The sequence below is a fragment of the Balaenoptera physalus genome (genome assembly GCF_965194825.1).
Source record: "Balaenoptera physalus genome assembly, chromosome: 5".
Taxonomy (NCBI): domain Eukaryota; kingdom Metazoa; phylum Chordata; class Mammalia; order Artiodactyla; family Balaenopteridae; genus Balaenoptera; species Balaenoptera physalus.
In genome coordinates this window covers 37140951-37161635 of record NC_138884.1, presented here as the reverse complement: position 1 = coordinate 37161635, position 20685 = coordinate 37140951, and the positions used below count along the sequence as shown (strand labels likewise).

Genomic DNA, 20685 nt, shown 5'->3' with positions numbered 1-20685 from the left:
AAATGTTGGAAACGTTGAAGCAATTTCTTTTCTGTTCTTTTCTTTTCCTTTAATTATCATGCTAAACATTTGTCTTTCTTTAATATTACTTCTGCAATGTATTCATGAAAGTGTCTCCCAAGGAAGGCTGAGGAGCTTGAATCCCCTGGGTCCCCTATTGGTAGGGAAACCCCTGTCTGCATCTACACTAGCTGATGCTGCATGCAGCGTTTTTTTAATGTTTTCTCGTTTAACTGTCACAGGTGCACCATGCCGATGAGAGACAAAGAAGGAAAACAAGACTACAGGTGGTTACTCCTCTTGTCGAAACACCATTCTGTATTTGGGTCATATTCCAAATCCAATTACAGACCAACATAATGATCCTAGATTGCTTTTAGGAACCCCTTTTCCTTGTTGTTGTCACATAATGGAAAATCTAGGCTTCCTGTTTTACGTGTACACTGAGAGGAAGAGTATTTTCTTGATTTGGTAGCCTTGGAGTACCTTATTTGACAGGATTCAACAGCTGGAAAACACTTGTTCACTCACCTCTGTGTCAGAGTTTTCATAATTGAGCTAAGAGGATGGCAGTTGTGGGGTGGGGCCTAGGCTGTTCTTATTCTCATGTTCAGTAACTAATGCAGTAACACTGAAGTTCTGTGAGAAGGTAGAAAAAAGAGATGTATATGTTAACGGCAGTTCCCTTCAAACCTCAGGTGATGCTGTTTAACACGTTAGACCTCATTTGAGATCCAGAAATAAAGCAAATAATAAGAATAGCTTCCAATAAATTGAGCCTTTTGTTTCTTCCCCAGTTTAGCAGACTGCAAAAATTAAAGATTTAAGCAACAAAGTTGTGGGGGTTGGCACTTTCCTTTGCGAAGTCCAGGAAGAGGTAAGAGTAGCCATTGCTGTCAATGAGGAACAAATATAGCATCGAGATTTAGGAAAGACGAAGCTCACAAACCCTTAGAATGCATGTCACCTCAAGGACTCCTCTTGTGTGTCTGTCAAAGTCACCATTGTTCTAATTATAGTGATCCCTCTAGGTTCAGTCTGTTCTTCCTAAGAACTTCTTTGTTTTCCAGTGTCACCCCTACTCTGTTTATGCTGCTTTCTCACTGAGCGTGGAGTTGGCTTTTAGCACAGCCAGTGGCTTCAGCTCAGTCTCCCAGGTTAACAGATGGGATTCAGGAAGCCTCCCTTTGGTTTCCTCTTGCCTTCAGTAGTCAGACTAATTCATAGCACAGGTTTGGCATTGAGGTGATGGGTTGCTTGCCCTTCTGAGCTATTACCTTGGAGCCACCATTTATTCTGCATTACCCTGCTTTTGCATAAGCCCTTTGACAAGTATGGGCAGAGAGAAAACGTTAGATGCTAGAACAGAACAGAGGGAAGGACATCTTTATTTCACAAGAGCATATGCGGCGGTGCGGCTTCCACATTTTTTTAAAAATTAGTTGACTTTTTTAGAGCAGTTTTAGGTTTACAGCAGAACTGAGTGGAGGTTACAGAGTTCCCATGTACTCCTTGGTATGTGTTGTATCCCCCCCACACACACGCACACTCACACAGAGTTTCCTCTGATAACATCTTGCATTAGCGTGTAGTGTGGTACATTGGTTAAAATTAATGAACCAATATTGATACCTTATTATTAAGTAAAGTCCATAGTTTACATTAAGGTTTGTGCTTTATGTTGTCCAGTCTGTGGGTTTTGCCAGATGTATAATGACATGTAGCCACCATTAAAGTGTCATACAGAATAATTTCACTGCCCTAAAAATCCCTTATACTCCCCTTATTCATTCCTCCCTCTCCCCGAGCTTCTACATTTTATTTAGGCAAAATCCATTTATTTCTTGCACTTCTCAAGAAAGAAAGTTTTCTTTTTCTTTGACTTTTCATCTGTTACACAAATACTGCTAAAAATATTTTAAAATTTATAATCTTTCTCCCTAAAAGTAAATTGTTCTCATTTGGTCCTGTTTTTTCCAGCCTATGTCTTTATGAATATACACTTTATCCACAATTATAAACCACAGTGTGGCATCAACATGGTGCTGTGCCTTTTTCACTTAATGCTCGTTTAAGCATAGAAAGTGGTGGATTTGGTCATTTTGACCTTACACTTGTACAAGGACTAGTTCCTGGAAAACTAGGAGACTTGATATTATGGGATGTTGGAAAATATTTGCGAGTAACATGGCATCCAGACACAAACTTTCATACTGACGATAGGTTTGTTTCTTCCAGCTAAACCGAATACTCAGTCATGCCATCTCCTCTGTGTGCCAGGTTCATGCCGGAGCCCAACCTGCCCCCGCTGCTGCTCTACGACTCGGGGTCCCTGCCCACTGGCGCAGACCCACAGCAGGTGATCGACATCGACCAGCTCCGGGAGCGGCTTCCCGAGCTGCCCCGCGTGACCCGGGAGAAGCTCGTGCGACAGTACGGGATGCTGCCGGAGCACAGCTTTGCCTTGCTGGTGGGTACTGATCAGAGGCTGCAATCAGCCCAGCCCAGCGGGGGGGGATGCTCCTCAGGGGCCTCTAGGTGCAGCAGCCCATGCCTTCAGGTGTACCGTAGAACCAGGCGCGCTAACCTTCCTCACCAGCCTTTATGGTAAATGCTCCTCCGAAAACCAGAAGATGAGGCAGGATCTCGTGTCAGTCGTTTCTTGTGTGTAGACACGAAGAGCTGCTCACAGCGGCCGTGGAAGCTTCTTGAAGACAGTCCAGGTGTTATGGATGAGTGTTCTCCCTTGCGTCTGCAGGGCAAAAGGAAATCAATATATAGGCTTTCTAGATGTCTGGCAGTATTGAACCATGACAGGGTCTGGCAGGAAGTGGGGTTCTCAGAAAGCCAGCCAGTTGTTTTACCAGTTGTAGAAGAAACATTTATTCCACATGAAATGCTGAAAACTCTGACTAAAAGTATTGGTCCTTGGAGGATGCATCTGAAGGGGCTGTTAAGAATCTGACACCCTGTAGATGTGCTCAGGGATTTCCATCCTTTCCAGGGCCGTTGGGCTTTGCAGTTTCCTTTGTCACGGCAACATTAAAGTGACACAGCGTCCGGGAGAGTGGCATTTCGTCACAGCTGTCTTCTGCTTGTCTGTCAGGGAGGATGTGGAAAGTTTCTCTGCTGCATCTCTCGGGGATGAGGTGTCTGCCACACTCATCATGCGGAGCGCAGAATCCCTGGAAACTCTGGGCTTTTGCATTGTAATTGACCAATAATAACTCTGTAGGGATGTTAGAATATTCATATTTGTATATATATGTATACACTCCAATAACAAAACCGGGCCATTTCTGGTACAAGGTAGGCGAGCGAATGCTTGTTGAATGAATGAGTCTCTCTTTATCATCCATAGATCAGCTCATTTGAAAAGTATCCAGAGTATACAAAACTCAGTTTTGTTAGATCGACCTTGGAAAAACACATGAATCCTAACAGTCTTTCTGGTTAATAGGTGTTCTGTACGAGATGCACGTGAACCCTCTTTCACCACCAGTGATTAGACATGATGGGTTATTTTCTCATGCTTTAGGCAGAGTTGCTCACCGCCTCCCATGGGCTGCTGTTGTATCTTATTCACACCTCTGAGGTGATTATGTCACTGTATTTTAATTCTTTGTTAGTGTATTTCATTCAGTGCCTTGAAGGCAAGGACGGTTTCATCCTCTCGCTCTGTTACTTGGTGCAGATTAGCACATCAGCAGTGCTGAATGCCAGCTCTTTGTAGGAATCAGTTAGTGAGCTTCTTGTTCAGAACACCTCTTAACCTGAAACCTCTGGCAACTCACGGCCTGTTCCTCAGTTGATTTAACAAACCTGAGTTTTAGTCTTACACATCTTCCCCACCATCTTGACTTTCCAGCCCACTTGGAATAAACTTCAGACTCAATACTAAATGCTAAATTCCAGTCTGTGTTTCATAACAGATGTGCCAAATTAAATAAGGGATGGGAGGACACAGACCGAGGCTTCTCAGCCCCAGAGATAGTACCCTCACCGCCAGCAAGTTCTCTGAGGCAGAGACACATTCGCACTTGTGTCTGTGTCACAGGCTCTGCTCCCGTGACCTTCAAGTGCCACAGCCTAGGAGGTCTCGGATAGATGATTGCCGAGGGTGGCAAATGAGTGAGTCTCTGTTTTCATAGTTTAAGGCCCTGTTTAGGGAAACTTACTTTTGATCTCTTCAGTACAGCACTTTTATTAGCATCTCCTGTGTAGCAGGTACTGAGACAGTGACAGTGACTCTCTTTTCTGTTTGTTTGCTTTCCAGGAATATGTATAGATGACACTACAACTAACCAGTCCCCAGGGCAGACTGCACTAGATAGATGTGTGAGGTAGGCTGGGAACCCAGAGGAGGTAGTGATTACCTTGATGGAACAGAGGGGAAAACTCTCAAGAAGGAGGTGGTTTTTGAGCCAGTTTTATAGGGACTTATTTTTATAAGTCCCTTATTTTTAAGGGACCGCTATAAGTCCGCTTATTTTTGTAGCTTGCAGATAATGTATTAGGTGACTCATTTCGGTTTTTTCTTTTTCTTTTAATGGCTAGTACTTGAAATTTTCAAGACAGTTGAGAAGAGAACTTAGTAGGAATGGAAAGAGGATGATTCAGACAAATTTTTTTACCTGAAATTAGGCATCCTGAGCCCTTGATGACTTGATAATCACTGGAAGCTGAGTTACTCATAACATACCCGAAAATGGTCTGTTCACGTTTTTTCCTGCCTTCCTCAGAAACACAACAGATTGCTGAGAAGGGCAGATGCACAAATCTGATGAACTCTCTTTCAATTTAAAGAGTGCCCAGGAGTATTCATTAAATCAGTAGCCGTGGTGGAGGTCTGCTCTGCAGAGCGAGTCCCCGCTCCTGCCTTTGGGTCACTTATTAAATTAAACATTAAGCACATACCCACCCGACACGGGCCTTACCCACAAATGATTTAAAAAAAGTCAGAACTTAACTCTAGTCTTTAATTTTTTTTTAATTGAAGTATAGTTGATATACAATATATAAGTTACGGGTGTGTACAGTATAGTGATTCACAATTTTTCAAGGTTGTACTCCATTTATAGTTGCTATAAAATATGGGCTATCTTTCCTTTGTTGTACAACTCTAGTCTTTAATTTATCTTGTCGTCCTACTGTGTGGTGAGCGCTGAATTGCGTATTGATCAGTTCTCCTTGGCATTTACAAAACTCTAATATAGGTCTATCTTAGCATTCACCACAAAGTCTGGCACACAGTAGGCATCAGTGAACGGATGGACAGGTAAGTGGCTGAATAGGGTACTGTCACAGTACTCATGAAAGTCCTCGGAGAAGCAGCGTTCCTGATAAAGCATCCCTGTTTCCAAAGGTCAGATACATAAACCACCCTTTTGACAGCCCAGCAAATCACAGGGTGGTACTTGTGTACCTTGAGCTCTGGAGGAGAAGCCTGGGGTTTCCGCCTTAACCTCACGTGCCGTGACCGGCCGCAGGTCACTTGGTCTCTCTGACTCTTTCTGAACTGGTTTTTTTAGGACATTAAATATCTGCATTCTGATTTCATCTTTTAAACCCGTCTGATAATCCCCTCCCAACAGGTAACCTGTATGACTATTTCTTCCTCTGGCCTCATGGAAAGTATCATGTCCCACCTGAAACTTCAACCTAGTGAGCTAACCTTTCCTCCCTATCTTGTGTCAGACTCCCTTGATTTCTGACCTCATTTGTATGGATTATGGAATGGACATACGGAAGCTGAGATCACGGCATTAGGATTTTGAAAACTGAGAGATTGTAGTAGCAGAAGCATAGCAAGTTCTTCTCTGAGTCAGTGTATCCAGGATTAATTATGAGAACAGTCAAGGTTATATGCAGGTATGTTTTTCTTAGTAGGTAATCCAAGGTGTTTTCTTTGGGGGCATCTCTTCCTAAACCTTGCTTTGCTGGACTCAGAATGCAAACGAATTGTTGTCATTGGCTTGATAGGCAGCACAGAGTCGAGGCTGTTGGCTAACAGCAGGTTCTGCGGTTCACAGCAGACCACTTTCTAATCCATCCTCCCAGCACCCCCTGCTGTCGGTACCATCCATCTCCCCATTTTCCCGGTGAGGAAACATCATGTCTGTGGTTGAGTGGTTGAGTGTAAGACACTGAGTGACTTCGTCAGGCCTGTGAGGGAGCTGACTTCAGGGCCCAGACTCTTTACTTCCAAGCGCTTCTGCCTGCTGGCACATACAATGTGCCACAAGGCCAAATGGAAATAATGTTTCAAGTTCATTGCTGTTTTGACTCACCTAACAGAGAAAACAGAATGTTTACTTTTGTGGATATTAATGCTTTATCCAGCCCCACTGATGCTTCATGAAACAGAGCCATAGAAATCAGTCTATTTAAAACTTTTGCCCACACCTCTAGGTTTTTAAGATACCAGCCTGCCCTATAAATAAACATAAAAGGTGCTGTCTACTAAATTTAGTGAAAATCAGTCAACTCCAATGAAAAGCAGAAATTTTATTCATTTTCCAAGTAGAAAATTTAAGTCAGAGGAAAGAAATGTAAGCTCTTCTCTGCAGTTTTATTTATTTTGTTTCTTAGACTTTCTGCCTTAGATGCTTGGCCCCTTCTGACGGAATCATTGAGAAGGGCCTGCACATAGTGCGTGGGGTTTGTAGGTTTTGTGGGATGATTTTGCCCAGTGCCTCGTATCATGCACTTGGTAAGAATGCATCTGAGCTCACAGGGTGGCTGGCTGTGTATGAATTCAGTGGACAGATTTCAGTGTCATCTGTCGTGGGAGGTTTAGTGGAGGAATGACATAGCAGCCTCAGTTCAGTGTTTCTTGAGAGCCCGCTGTACCCACCACAGTGCCCTATGCCGTTGTCAGATGTAAGAGCTTTATCTTTTCTGTGTTGTGTTTAACTCTCCTGAGGAGCCCTGCAGGGCAGTGGGTTAACACACTGACTAAGAGACAGACGCTCTTTTTTTTTTTTTTTTTCTGACATATAGTTGATTTACAGTGTTGTGTTAATTTCTGCTGTACAGCAAAGTGACTCAGTTATACACATATGTACATTCTTTTTTATATTCTTTTCCATTATGGTTTATCCCAGGACATTGAATATAGCTCCCTGTGCTATAGGCCCATGTTATCCATCCAGTCTGTACGTAATAGTAGGCCCATGTTATCCATCCAGTCTGTATGTAATAGTTTGCATCTGCTAATCCCAAACTCCCATTCCGTCCCTCCCCCACTCCCCCCTCTGCCTTGGCAACACAAGTCGAGACAGACACTCTTTCTTTTTTTCAAAGATTTTTTTTTTTTGATATGGACCATTTTTAAAGTCTTTATTGAATTTGTTACAATATTGCCTCTGCTTTATGTTTTGGGTTTTTGGCCCCGAGGCACGTGGGATCTTAGCTCCCTGACCAGGGATTGAACCTGCGCCCCCTGCATTGGAAGGCAAAGTCCTAACCACTGGACCGCCAGGAAGTCCTGAGACAGACACTCTTGATTCCAGATCTCACCTCTGGCACTGAGGAGCTGGGGGGACTCTGAGAAGGTGCCTGAAGCTGTTCCCTCCCCAGAGGAAAGAGGAGGGGAACGAGTCACTTACCCCGAAGGTGACAGGCAGCATCTTCACGGAATCTTAAAAAATCTACATACAGCCGACCGGACTCCCAAGAACATGCTGCCAGGGTAAAAGAGCACCAGACAGCTGCTAACACATCAGGAGCCACGCAGGGCAGAACTTTAGGAAAAATGCAGTATGGCTCCTGTGAGACTGTAGGGAGATGTGATTACCCTCCGAGTCAGTGACTTCTGCTGCTATGTGTCTGTCCGTCTTTGTGTGCAGCCTCAAGATATGTGGTCTTATTTGAACAAATTCCTTTGCCCAGCTGGTTATTCCCTATTTAAAGTCATAATCTTTTGTTTCTGACATCATGGAATAGGGTAAGATGCCTCCGAGGAACAAAGAAACAGAAAGGATATCATGATGATGGTTGGTTGTCGAATGGATTGTTTTCCAAGAGTTTTGCTCTGGGTCTCTGGTTACCTTGAAATGGCCTGGTTTTCTGTCTGGATGAATTGCCTATAAAATAATTTCCCGTGATAGATATCTGTATTTCCCATAGGTAATACTACTTTAAAGCTAATAGTTAAAAAAGCAACTGAACCTTATTGACTGCTTTTAACCGCCCAGACTTATTGAGGAGCAAAGGACTCACCGTGTAACCATAGCTGAAGGAAAATCCATTTGGTCAACACCATCGCTCACCATATTTCAGCTTCATGCACTTTTCAAAATCGATTTTACTCTTCATTTTATGAAATTGCCCCCAGTGCTCGTCAGCTTAAGGGTGCTTTCACAGTCTGTGCACTGAAAAAATAACCAATGTTTTGTTCTGGTCAAGTCGAATCAAAAGGTGCGTCTTCTAACTTGACTCCTGCAAAACCCACAGTTAATTCACTTCACATGCAAGTGGCAAGGGGCTTTCAGAGGCGAGGCCCCTCTGGACCCAGGCACCTGCCCACTGGGGGGTGCAGTCCTGAGCGTCAGCCTTGGGGACTCTCAGGGGCTCTGTCCCCAACCCATCCCGAAGCCTCATTTCCTGTCTATACAGGAGACAGGTTTCCTTTTGGGGACAGTTAACAGAAAGCTGCAGCGGAGTAACACAGGATTCGTCCATGTCGGGACCATTTTGACAGCAGTGGTTTTAGGCTCACTGAAGTGTGATTACCATCAGAATTGATTTCTTGACAACATCCTCTTAGTGTCCGATTCTCGCAGTCTTTGATTACACCTGTCTGCTGTCAACTTTTATTACCTGAATTATTTGGATTTTGATTGTCCAAGGGAAAGTCCTCCTCTCAAATTGGTTTCTCTCAACGTCTCTCCTGGAGTGAATGAATGCATCACGGAGAATGTAGACTCATTTCCATGCGTCTAAGACGGGGGTCAGTGAGAACGCTCCCCAAGTCCAACTCAGAGGTGTGTGCTTCCCGGCTTTGCTGGGAACAGAGCACAAGTGACATTGATGGGACCGGAGTTTCGCTCAGATTTTCGGGGCTCCCAAGCTCTCTGGGAACGTGACCCAGAGGTGGAAATTGTGGGGACCAGAACAGGACTGTAGACTCATCTAATCATGTATTCCTTGAGTCAGACTAAAGAGCATACACTTGGTGTCTTGAGCCAGTTTCAGAGCCGCTTGAAAGTGGCAGCGATGGTTCAGGATTCCAGCTTCCTCCACACAGTCGGTGGAGAGTGCCGTTTCCTGTGCCAGCCTCACACCACCAATTAACTACCTTTTGTTTTTCCCCACTGATGAATCCTCTGGATGAGTCTTTTGTTTTCCTTCTCTCTCCCTGAAGGATTTCCACAGCCCCTCCTTGTTTCCGTGGAAAGCAGAGGGAGGCTCCGTTCACAGCGTAGACCCCCGCCTCCCGCCCCACGGCCCGTCCCAGTCCCTCCCATGGCCGTCCCTCTTAGGGGCTTCCTATCACCTAATTTCCATTTCCACCCCAACACTAGCAGTTACGTTATCTTCAGGGCCATGTTTCACAAAGTTGTTGGGTCCGAGTTCTTTTTCTTCTCACCTTGTAAGAAGGCTCAGACTCACAGGAGTGATGGGGAAGCACAGAGCTCCCACCGACGTGCGGATGCCGGGCCCTCTTCCCGTGGCGCGGTCCCTGTGGGTACCTCCCTCTGCAGGGCGACTCCTCGTGGCTCCTGCGAGCGCGGCCCGGGCGGAGCCGCTGTCTCTCAGTTGCAGGTACGGGGTCCCCCGAGCTGTCAGTCACTCCCCCCACAGCACGACCTGCCCAGTTAGGTACAACCTCGTGCGTGAGTCACCCGCATCGGAGGAGCCAGAGTGCGACGAAATACCATGTGCTTGACGCCAAAACTATGTGAGTGACAACAGGGTTTGTTCTGCAGTGTCAGGGATGCTGCAGAATCGGGCAGCACTCACGCAGGCGCGCTCCTTGACTTCTCTGGGGAGGGGGGTGGAGGGACGCAGGAGAGAGGCCCCGGGGGCGCTCCGTCCGCCCTCCTGGCACCCCGGAAGCCCTGTATGGGGGGTGCCACCGTTTCCCCGGTCCCCCCGCCCCGACCTGGGAACCGGTGTGTGTCAGCCGCAGCGGAGAGCACCACGTGCTCTAGGTGTACGTTGGCGACGGCAGCACCTGAACTCGCCATTTTCTCTTCCTAATTTCTAAGCTAATTGCTGAGGGCCTTTGCTACATTTTTAGTATGTTAAGAACCTTTGAACAGCTGGCAGCTCTCAAAATAATGCAAGTGGTGGGGAAGTGCGTTCTTTGGATGGGCAAGTTGCCTCGTGTTGTGCCCGGCCCTGGCGCGTGCTCAGTTTCAGTCCCCAGGAAGGCGAGAGTGTGACTGTCCTTCGTCAGCGGCAGCGGAACCCAGAGGGTGAGAGCACAGGCTGCAGAGCCCCAGCTCTACTGTTTTCTCGCCGTGGGACCTCAAGCAAGTCAGTGCTCAAAGCGTCCCCACCTGTAAAAGAGAATTCCACTAGTACCTCGCCCACAGAGTCGGTGGTGGCGGCCCTGGATGAGTTAATGTAGAGAAAGCACCCATTATTGTTGCTCTTGGAACTACTATTAACATCATTAGCAGCAGCAGTAGCCACGTGCCGTCCCCACCCCCTCCCCACGCAGGGCTGGCCGCTGATCCCCGTGTAGCAGGTATTCAGGCAATAAAGCCAGGGTCCCCATAGCTGACGGGTCACTCGCTGCCACATAACCAGCTGTCCCACAATGTGTGCTCTGTGGCCTTTTTCTTCTCCGAGTCTGCCACGGGGCAGCTGTCTCTATCGGGTTTCATTCTCCTTCTAAATATAGTCCAGCCTCATCCTGCCCTATCATCAGATTCCCAGGGTGTGTGACTTAGGACAGGAATGGCAGTTGAGAAATCAGCCTTCATTCTCTTGCAGCAAGTCTTCTGGCATTTGGTCACCTCTGAAGGTAGGCTGGGAAAGTTGGCTACGGGGCACCTGGCTTTAGGCCCCGATGCAAGCGTGGGTCAGGATCCTTCCCAAAGCAGCAGGGAAGGGGAGGTGACCCCTCTGCCTTGCCTCACCCCAGCAGTGACCAGCGGACAGACCCACTGGCAGTGGAGGGTTCGTGTCTGCATCCAAGAGGCTGGCCTGGCATTGGCTCTGGGTGTCATGGGATGCTTTGGGAAATTTGATTAAAATGTGAAAAGGATGCTTCCCAGTTAGTCGCAGAGCTGTGAATAGTGTCTGGTGCTACACAAAAGCCAGGACCAATTGTCCGTGCCACTTGGGCTATCTCTTGAAGGAGCAGTTTGAGACATAGTCGGCTGGGAGGCTTGACTCCCTGTGTAGCTGAAGGTTCAGCTCTGTCTGATGTGGGATAGATTAGTGCTGGCTTGTTGCCTCTGAGAAGGACGTTAAGGGTCCCCTAATGCAGTGGCCTTTCTGCGTTGCTCTTTTTTTTTTTTGGCTGCACCACGCGGCTTGTGGGATATTAGTTCCTTGACTAGGGATTGAACCCATGCCCTTGGCAGTGAAAGTGCAGAGTCCTAACCACTGGACTGCCAGGGAATTCCCCTGCGTTGCTCATAATATGGTTTTCAGGTAAGGGAATTAACTGGTCCATTGTTTTCCTGAGAAAACCAGGTGGCTGCGCGGCCATGTTCACAGGGACCTCTGAGATCTGGACCAAGCTTATTAGCATTTGCCAATCTCACAGAAAAACGAAGAAGGCCTTACCTAGAATGCTGTGTGTTTTTTTCTTGGTAAGCGGGCTTCTGATGTAACGAGCCCGAGCGAGCAGCCCATGTGTGACTTTGCGTCCATCTGTCATTCTCCGGGCGGTGGCAGCTTGGCCTCCTGCAGCCCCGCTGCCCACAACTCGCCCTGTCACGATCGCAGACTTTCCCGTCCACTGCAGATTGTGTACTGAACCCACATATCCCCCAGTGAAGCACAGTTCCAGCTCGGAGAGGCTGCCTCACAGCACTGACATGAAAAGACAAACAGAAATCTGACTTGCCATGTTATCCATCCAACAAAAAAACCACCCAAGGGTAGAGGAATAGATATTCATCACGTCCCAGCAACTCAGCCAGGCCTGTGAGTTCAAGTGCAATATTTCTAGGTGGATTTAGAAAACCTTTCCTTGGCAAGGCAGAGTTCTCCTCCTGACAGCTCTTTTCACCAGCAGGCCAGCCTCTCTGGGTTAGAACAAAGGGAATCCTGCTTATCTGATTTGGGCCGGGTAGCAGGTTTTCTCCCTCTCCAGTGGTTTGTGTGCCGATGTGGAAGTTTGAATACTTTTCCATAAGTTAAACAGAACTTTCTCTTCATGCTGCCTGGGTTTGCCTTTATCTGTAGTCAAGCGTTGGCTGCTGAGGTGGCCTTTGCCCTGGGTTAGCATGAGCAGAATAATACCATCAGCTTGAAAAGAGATTCAAGAGATGATTATGGGATTATTCAGTAGGCTTGTCACCAGAGAATGCAACTGTTATAAAGGGCACGTAGTTTGTTTTTGTTTTTGTTTTCTTACGGAATTTCTATTTCAGCAGCTGTGTGCCTGTGTGTATATTACAGCATCTACAATAACGAAACATTGAGAGCACTTTTGTTAGTGTGTCTCGCTTCTTGCCAGTATCGTATTTTTCCAGAATGTTCTTTTGGTTAATGAAGGTTCTCTGAAAGGGGCGAGGGTGAGAGCCTTACCTGCAGTATAAAGTTAAAAAGGAATATTTTAAGGAAAGTGTGGTTTGACTTGAATTTCAGCAGGTAGGGGAAACCTACTATTTAAAATGCATTTGGAAACTTCAGCCTCCCAGATGTGGGTGGAACATGTTTTTATTTTCCTCATTGAAAAACAAGGGGTGGGCTTAGCCAAATTTCTTGGTTTTGCCAAATCCATCTGAGCAGGCAATGTAGTGTATAACTCAGTGAGTGCCTTGGGGGTTACTCTTAGGCATAATTGTGGCAATTCCAATATTTAAAGGTGAACATGGTATGATAAAGGGTGAGCGTTCACATGTGATTTTTTTTTAAGAAAACACAAGGCGATGGGAGACGTTGATTCACCCATCGATGCTAAGCAGGCAGCTGCCATGACCCAGCACTGATGGAGCTCTGGTCACAGGGAGAACGGGCAGCGTGGCCTCTGACTCACAGAGTTGGCGGTCCAGAGGGGGAGGAACAGTAGGGGCTTCTTCAAGCACGTCTGCTTGATGAGCCAACCCAGGTGATTGTTTTCACAGAGCGCAATGAGAGCCAGGATCAGCTGGGCCTCCCTCCGCTCAGAGGCCTGCACCACCCTCCACCCATCACGTGGTCTAAGTGGGTCACGTGCCTGTGTTCTTACTCATTTTGAAAACATGTGAAAACCGCCTCTGTCCCCTCTGGGGAAGATGTGAAGATAAGCACAGTTACCATCCACTTTTGATTTTTCAGAAGTAGAATATTCTGTCTGTTCCTTCTTGATCTGCTGCTTTTCTTACCTTCTTTTTCTAGCCATCGCTAGGACTTACAGGAGAAGACAGGCCTGGAAAGCGACAGGACGGTAAACTCAGGCTAGACATGCTGCTCAAGGATAAAGGTTGTAGGGTAGGGTACCCATGGCTGACACTGAGAGGGCGAATGCGTTTAGGGGATGTCGGGTTTCATCGTCCTCTGGTCCACAAAGTCCAGGCTGTCTGCAGTATGTTCATTCCTTTGACAGAATGCTGTATAAATGCATGGTGACAGTAGTAGAAGTAGTAGAATACTTGCTATTTACTGAAAGTGATCAGAATTTTCTGGTGACATCTCTGTGTTTGGGGAAGTACCAGTAGATGTCTCAGGGCTGCAGAGGGTGACAGTTTCAGAATGCTGATCTTTCATTTTTTGGAGGCTTTATATCATTTTCTTTTTCTTTACAGAATGAAGTTGGCCTACTGGAGTTCTTCCAAAATGTGATGAAAGAAACTAGGGCAGAGCCAAAAAAAGTGACTAGTTGGGTCCTCAACACTTTTCTGGGCTTTTTAAAGCAACAGAACCTTGCCGTCAGTGAGAGGTGAGTGGGGTCTGGGGGCGCGTTTTCCTTTGTGGTGAACTCTGTGTCCAGAAGCAGTTGACACAGGGCGGGGCTGGTGTTCTGCCCTCCTTCTTCCCCCTCAGGATCTCCTGACGAGACACAGACATCCCCTGTGAATGTCAGAGTCTAAAGCTCTCTGCCATCCCCTTCACATCTGAAAGCTCATTTATTCCGATCTCTGACCGTCCACGCTGTCCTTTGTACTGTGCTGGGCTGGGGGCCTACAGATGAGTAAGATGAGGAGTTTCCTACCTGCAGGGCATCCAGACTATAAGAAAGCAGACAGTCGGCTCAGTACGATCCCGTTGCACCGCAGGTGTGTTCAGGCCACCACGAATGCACAGAAAGGGGACCTGCACCGAGGCTGGGGCGTCAACCAAGCTTTCCCTCAGGAGGGAGAGTGAGGCTCCCTCAGAGACCAAGCCCTGAGGAGTTGCCAAGTGGAGGGAGGGTTCCGAGCATTCTGGACCATAGATGCGATTGTGTGACACTCAGAGACAAGAGGCGTGGTGGGCTCAGGAGGCCCAGACGCTCCAGGGTGCTCGGGAGGGAGCAAGGGAGCTGCGGGGATGGGCAGGGCCACCCGGGGGGCTTCACACGCCTTCGTCAGCAGCTGTCAAAGGCCTGAGAGCGCACGCTCGCTCCAGTTTCCCTCTGGGGGGATGGGATGGAAGATGGAGCCAAGGTGGGAAGCCCAGTTGGGCACCTCTTGCAGGCGCGCCCGTGCCAAACTCCCGGTGCCTGGGCCCGAGTGCGGTGGACCAAGGTGAGGTCAGTGATCTCAACCCCACACGACTTGCGCCTCCCTCACGTGGGCAGTGGGGTGAGATGGAGTGGGGCCTTTCCACCTGGTGGGAGGTAAAGGAAGAGGGACGGGTGGGGAGGGTGCCATGTTCCTTTTGGACACGCAGGGTTTGAGTTGCCTGTGGGACAGACGTCCCCCTCGTGGGGTGACTGATAGGCAGTCAGATATATGGGCCTGCATCTGCTGGGAGACGTCTGGGAGTGTAAATTCCAGAGTTCTCACTTGTTCAAAACTCAGCACGTGTTCATTGAGACTCTGCCCTAGGCTGAGTTCTGTGCTGAGCGTGGGGAAAGCCGGTCCGCGAGACAGACGCGGTCCCCGTGGTCCTGACAAAGCAGCGAGTTGGGTGCCCTGAGAAGGGGGAGAGAAGAGCTGAGCTCCCTGCTGAGTGAAGGGTGAGCGGGGCCCAGCAGACCAAGTCCAGCACGTGCTCCAGGCGTGGAGAGCAGCGTGTGCACGCGGCTTGAGGGGAGCCCGAGCGTGGCATCTCTGGGAAGGCAGTGCACGGTCCAGCGTAAGCGGATCGTGGACTCAGCGATGTGTAGACGGTACTGGAAGCCGTTGGAGCGCGTGAGAGCTGTCGGGGAGGATACCGTGTGACCGGGCCTGAGACTCCCTGGCCCACCCAAGGAGCATGGGCAGAGAAGGAGGGGGAGAACCAGGAGCATGGGTGTCGCAGGAGCCAGAGAAAAGGAGAGTGTCAGGAAGGAGAGAACGAGCAGCGGGTGTTCATCAGGGACACACAGGCAGGTGGCGGGGCCCAGCTGGTCTGGGGGAGCGTCGTTGCTGCAGCAGCGCCCACGGCCACGGGGAAGCAGAGCCGGGGAGACAGGCGTGTGCTGACTGATACATGAGTCCAAAGAGTCGTCTGTTCAGAGAAGTTACCCCTGTGCGATGCTGGCTTCATGTTCGGCCTCTTGCTCGCAGTGTGTATGCACAGGTACCAGCGTGGCCACGTGGCTCTGTTTCACCTCCTCACGTGGCTTCTTACCAGCCGTGACCTTGGATGAGTCACCCTCAGTGCCGTCACTGTAAATGACAGTGATAGTGCCCGCCTCCAAGGGTTTCTGAGAGGAAAACACACGGCGCCCGTGGGCCCTTAGTGTCCGTTTCCTTCTCTATTCCGTGCTGGTATGTGAGGTACCAAAACGATGCCCCCCCCACCGACCCCCAAACTCCCATGGCATCTCTTGCCTGTTTGTCTTTCCTTCTTGTCCTCTCCGGTTTGACCTCTCTACTCAGAAACTTCAGTCTTCACACTGAAAAGCCCGGGCCCATTCAGGCAGAGTTGATGGAGGAGGTATAGCTGTACCAGAGCCTGAAAGGATGGAGAGGACTTGGTGAAGGAGGGGCCAGGCGACATCTGTGGGGAACCAGGGCGTGGGGATGGCGAAGAAGCAGCAGCTTTGGGGAGCAGAGGGTGGAAAATGGCAGAAAAGTACAGTTGACCATATGACTGGGGTCGGGCCGGAACATGGAGGGTGTGGAGAGTCGCGGGAGTTGAGCCGTGAATCCGGCACCGGCTGTAGAGCACGCTCTGTGCGGAGCTCGTGGAGGGCCAAGCAGGACCCCGGCCCGGCCCGTAAGAAGCTCTGTGTCCTGGGGAGGACTGGACTTGTGCACCAACGCTTTTACCTCAAGGCAGAATGGGGTGCCTCTTGTTTAGAACTACTCACAGTGCGGTGCAAGCAGAGAGGGACGAGACCACATTCACCTGAAAGGCTCCAGGAAGGAGCGGTTGGAGCTTTGGGAGGAGATCTAACTCTTAGCTTTAAAAAGCGTTTTCCATGTTGCTGGCTGATTGCTAGAGTCACTGAATTTCAGTCTCGGCAGAGACCAGAGCTACCTCTGGTTCAGCTCTTTCATTTAGCAGAGGAGGAAATCCAGGCCCCGAGAGGTAAGGTGCACAACTGCTCGGACCGGAAACCAGCCCCCTGACTTCCAGACCAGTTTCTCTATATGTTGATCTGTGACATTAGGAGTTTGCTAACAACCATTTTAGGAGCTTCTACAGGAGCTGAGATTGATAAATTAGCCTGTCAGGGGAACTTGGAGCCTCTGGTATTTATCCAAACAATTCGTAAGCACTAGAGTCTTAAGAACTCCAAGGGGGGCTTCACCTGGTAGCGCAGTGGTTAAGAATCCACCTGCCAATGCAGGGGACACGGGTTCGAGCCCAGGTCCAGGAAGATCCCACATGCCGCGGAGCAACTAAGCCTGTGCGTCACAACTACTGAGCCACGTGCCACAACTACTGAGCCCACGTGCCACAACTACTGAAGTCTGCGTGCCTAGAGCCCATGCTCCACAACAAGAGAAGCCACCGCAATGAGAAACCCACGCACTGCATCAAAGAGTAGCCCCCGCTCGCCACAACTAGAGAAGGCCTGTGCGCAGCAATGAAGACCCAACACAGCCAAAAATAAATAAATAAAATGAATAAATTTATTTAAAAAAAAGAAAAAAAGAACTCCAAGGGCACCAAACTCTAAGTAAAAGTGTGCTTGGTTTTTCCAAAGTCAAGCAAGGAGGAAGCTAAGGAACAGTTCTGTGCTAGAGTTTATGTAGAACAGGAACTGAACAGGAAGCGAGCTCTGTGTAGCAGCTCTCACAGTCTACACAGTTCAGACAACCATTGCCTGGGCTGCATATACCAGCCTCACCTTGGAGCAAACATTAACCAGTGAGCAACCTCGGCAGCTGGGCTAACATTTCCAAAGCCTAGAAGGGCAGTAGCTGCAAAGCTAGCAATAGTCTCATGATGACACCAGGCAAGGGACACTCCAGAGATCACGTTGGCAGGAAGTGATTTTGCAAGTGAGCGTTCATCTTTAAAGACCTCTCAGAAGACTGGTGTTTAAAGGGTCTGGCCAGAAAAGTACTTGTTGAACTTGGCTTTTTCATTATTTTGAGTATATTGCTTTTTTGGTTAATAACTCATAACTACTCATACCAGGTTTGATTTAGTTAGGAAAGTGGAAGTTACTGATTCCGTGACCAAGTATTTCCTGGTAATATCAGGCAGGTGCAGCTGTCCAGTTGTTCACTCCAGCCGAGGGCCTGAACTTCCGGGTCAGCTGCGGGCAGCAGCTCCTGAGGCGCTAGGAAACCAGGGAAGGCCTTTGAGCTGAGAAGGGGCTGAGGCTGACAGGAGGATTAGTCCGGCAGTGTGATATGCGGGGAAGCGTCCAAGAATGGGATATAGGAGGTGGGAGCCTGTTAGAGGTCACAGCCGCAGGCCTGTTTGTATACAGCCTGTGAGCTAAGGATGGTTATTACCTCGTATATTTAGAAACCAAAACAAAGAAGACTACATGACCGAGACCAGGTGTGTCCCACAGAGCCTTAAATATTTGCTCTCTGGCGCTTTCCAGAAGTTTGCCGACCCCTGGCTTAGAACGTATGGGGAGACAGGAGCCTGGGCCACTCCTGGCCAGCGGGAAGAGGTGGAGGAGGGCAGTCAAGGAGGGGGAAGAGAATGGGAGGCCCAGGGAGAAGGGGTTTTCTCAGGGGGCTGCAGCAGGGTGGGAAGCTATTATGTTTGGTAACTAGTGAGGGGAGGTGATTTTAAAAGAACAGCATCTGCAGAGGGATAGGGTTGGGACCCAAACAACAAGGGCAGACAGTAGCCACTGATGCTCTTCATTGGTAAAAAATAATAATAATAATAATAAGGTCAGGCAGAAGCAAGTGACTGCAAGATCACTTGGAGGCATTGTCAAGACAGGGCAGATCTGAGCACTTGTGAAGGTGTGGGTCAAAGCCGCAGGAGGGAGGAACCTGGCATCCGAGTAGGATGCGTAGCAGTGGCAGGTGATGCAGGCAACAGCATGGGTCCAGGGGGCTGTTTGATGGGAGAGAAGGAGGCGGGCACCCTAGAAAATTCTGAGCCTTCCATCAGCGGGTGACCTTATGATGCGGGAGGTGAGGGTCCGTGCTGAGCAGGGGCGTGGGAAGGAGACGCTCTAGAACAGCAGCTTGGGTGGGAGTGGCAGGCAGGGGCGCTGGGACGTTAGCGAGATGAGCGGAAGGATTGCTGAGCAGCCGCCTAGGTGTCCGTGTCTCCCTGTCTTTCTCCGCGAGCCTCTGTGTCCCATGAGCTTGGGCCTAAAATGAGCTTGGGGGTTGCGATGGGCGGCACATTTCACAGGAACGGGGGTGGCTGTGGAGGTGTCAGGGTGTCTGCTTCCAGAATCCAGGCTAGAGATGGAGTCATGATCCCATAAGAGCTCTAGGGGACTGGGTGAAATTGGAAGGCTTGAGAGATGCCATTTACCCTCGTCTGTAGATGCGCTGAGCTGGGGATGGGAGACTAGCCTTCCACGTCGGGCTCTTCTTTAGTGGAGACACACTCACGGCCCGGAAACCAGTGTGGTCTGACAGCAGCCAATCAGTAGCTTGTGCTTCTGCTGCCGTTCTGTTCCAAATAGGCTGATTTATTTATTTAACCTGATAAGGGGGGCCTTTCAAGGCCAGGGTGACAGGTCCTGATCTTTGTCATCGTCTCACTGGAGGTGAGCCCTGGCACAGCTGGAATCAGTAGACACAGTGTCCCAGCCATCCCTGTTGGGGGGAAGGAGTCTGTGACACAGATACTGCTGACCTACTATGTGTCGAGCACTGTGGGTACAAGAGGGCGATTGAGAAATCCCAAGTCAGTGGAGATATTTCATAGTGAATGAAGGTCATTGGATGAAAGGCAAAGTATTTTTAGTCATGCTGTGTTCTATTTCTGTCCTTCTCCGTCCTCACATCCCTTTATCATCAGCTCATGTGGGAGTGGGGACCCTTTTGTTTGCAGGCTTGAGAAATCTAGTTCAACCTCAGTGCTTATTACAGGTTCTACACACAGTCTACACTCTAATTGGCCTTTATGTTTACTAGGATCGTAGAACATCCAAGAAACCCGAATTTTTAAAACAACCTGGATTCTTTATTACTTGTCAATAAGGTGGGAAGTTAGAGAAAGGGTGTCTTGATTTCCCAGCCCTCTGCCCCTCGTCCTGCTGAGATTTAATCAGGGTGGTCCAGACACTCTGCAAACCTAATATCCTCTTGGAATGATCTTTTATCCATACTTCGGGATAAACAGACACTTGCAGGACAGTGGGCTGCCTCTGTGTGTCAGCTGTCTCACGTGAACAGCCCTGTGAAGTTTCACTGCACCTGAGTCAGACCTGGTGCACTTGCACTCGGTTGGCATGGAATTCCGGGAAATTGGCGTAGGGGCTAAGCGGTAGTTTCCTTTTTACTATCTAAGAGCTTAACAAAGAAATTAATAGTGAGTGATGGGAACTGAGACTTAAACAGAAGGTGTTTTCAAGTAGTGTTAAACGTTCCAGAAGCTTTCGTTTACACAGACACACTAACGTGCTATTTATAAGTCATTCCAGTCTATTTAAAACTAGTCCCCTCATGACCTCAGACAGATAACGTTTCATTAGCCTAGTTGCTGTATGTGTTTAAAAGTAGTAAAACCGTGTATTTTAAAAGAAATAGTCTGTAATTCAGTCTTTCCACTAATCCTAGGCACTCACCGTCCCCCTCACCCCAGAATGTCAATTAATGACACTTTACACGTTTGGTTGCCTCTCGGCCTTTTATATCATGGGATCTTGGCAAATAAGTCCCTTCCTAGAAGTGTAGGTATAATGAATTCCAGGCCCTTCTGTGAGAAGCTGTTGAGAGCCTGCGGGAGAGAGCAGCATGTGGTTGCCCATGAGGATGGCTGACGACATGGCTGGTAGTCACTGCGTCCCTAAAAGACAAGCTCTTACAATTAAAAAGAATTTATGTTTGCACAAAAACC

General features: G+C 48.6%; 1 protein-coding gene across 9 annotated transcripts in view; it reads left to right on the top strand.

Moving 5' to 3' along the window:
* Positions 1-20685, top strand: part of GATB (glutamyl-tRNA amidotransferase subunit B) — a 95985-nt gene that overhangs the window by 46006 nt on the left and 29294 nt on the right. For all 9 annotated transcript variants that reach the window (XR_014264081.1, XR_014264082.1, XR_014264083.1 and 6 more), the window contains 3 exons: positions 243-287; positions 2281-2470; positions 13917-14050. Coding sequence is in view for 6 of the 9 variants with exons in the window: in XM_082463399.1 (XP_082319525.1) it covers positions 243-287; positions 2281-2470; positions 13917-14050 (369 nt within the window). In the remaining 3 variants the exon portion in view is untranslated. The remainder of the gene's footprint in view (positions 1-242; positions 288-2280; positions 2471-13916; positions 14051-20685) is intronic.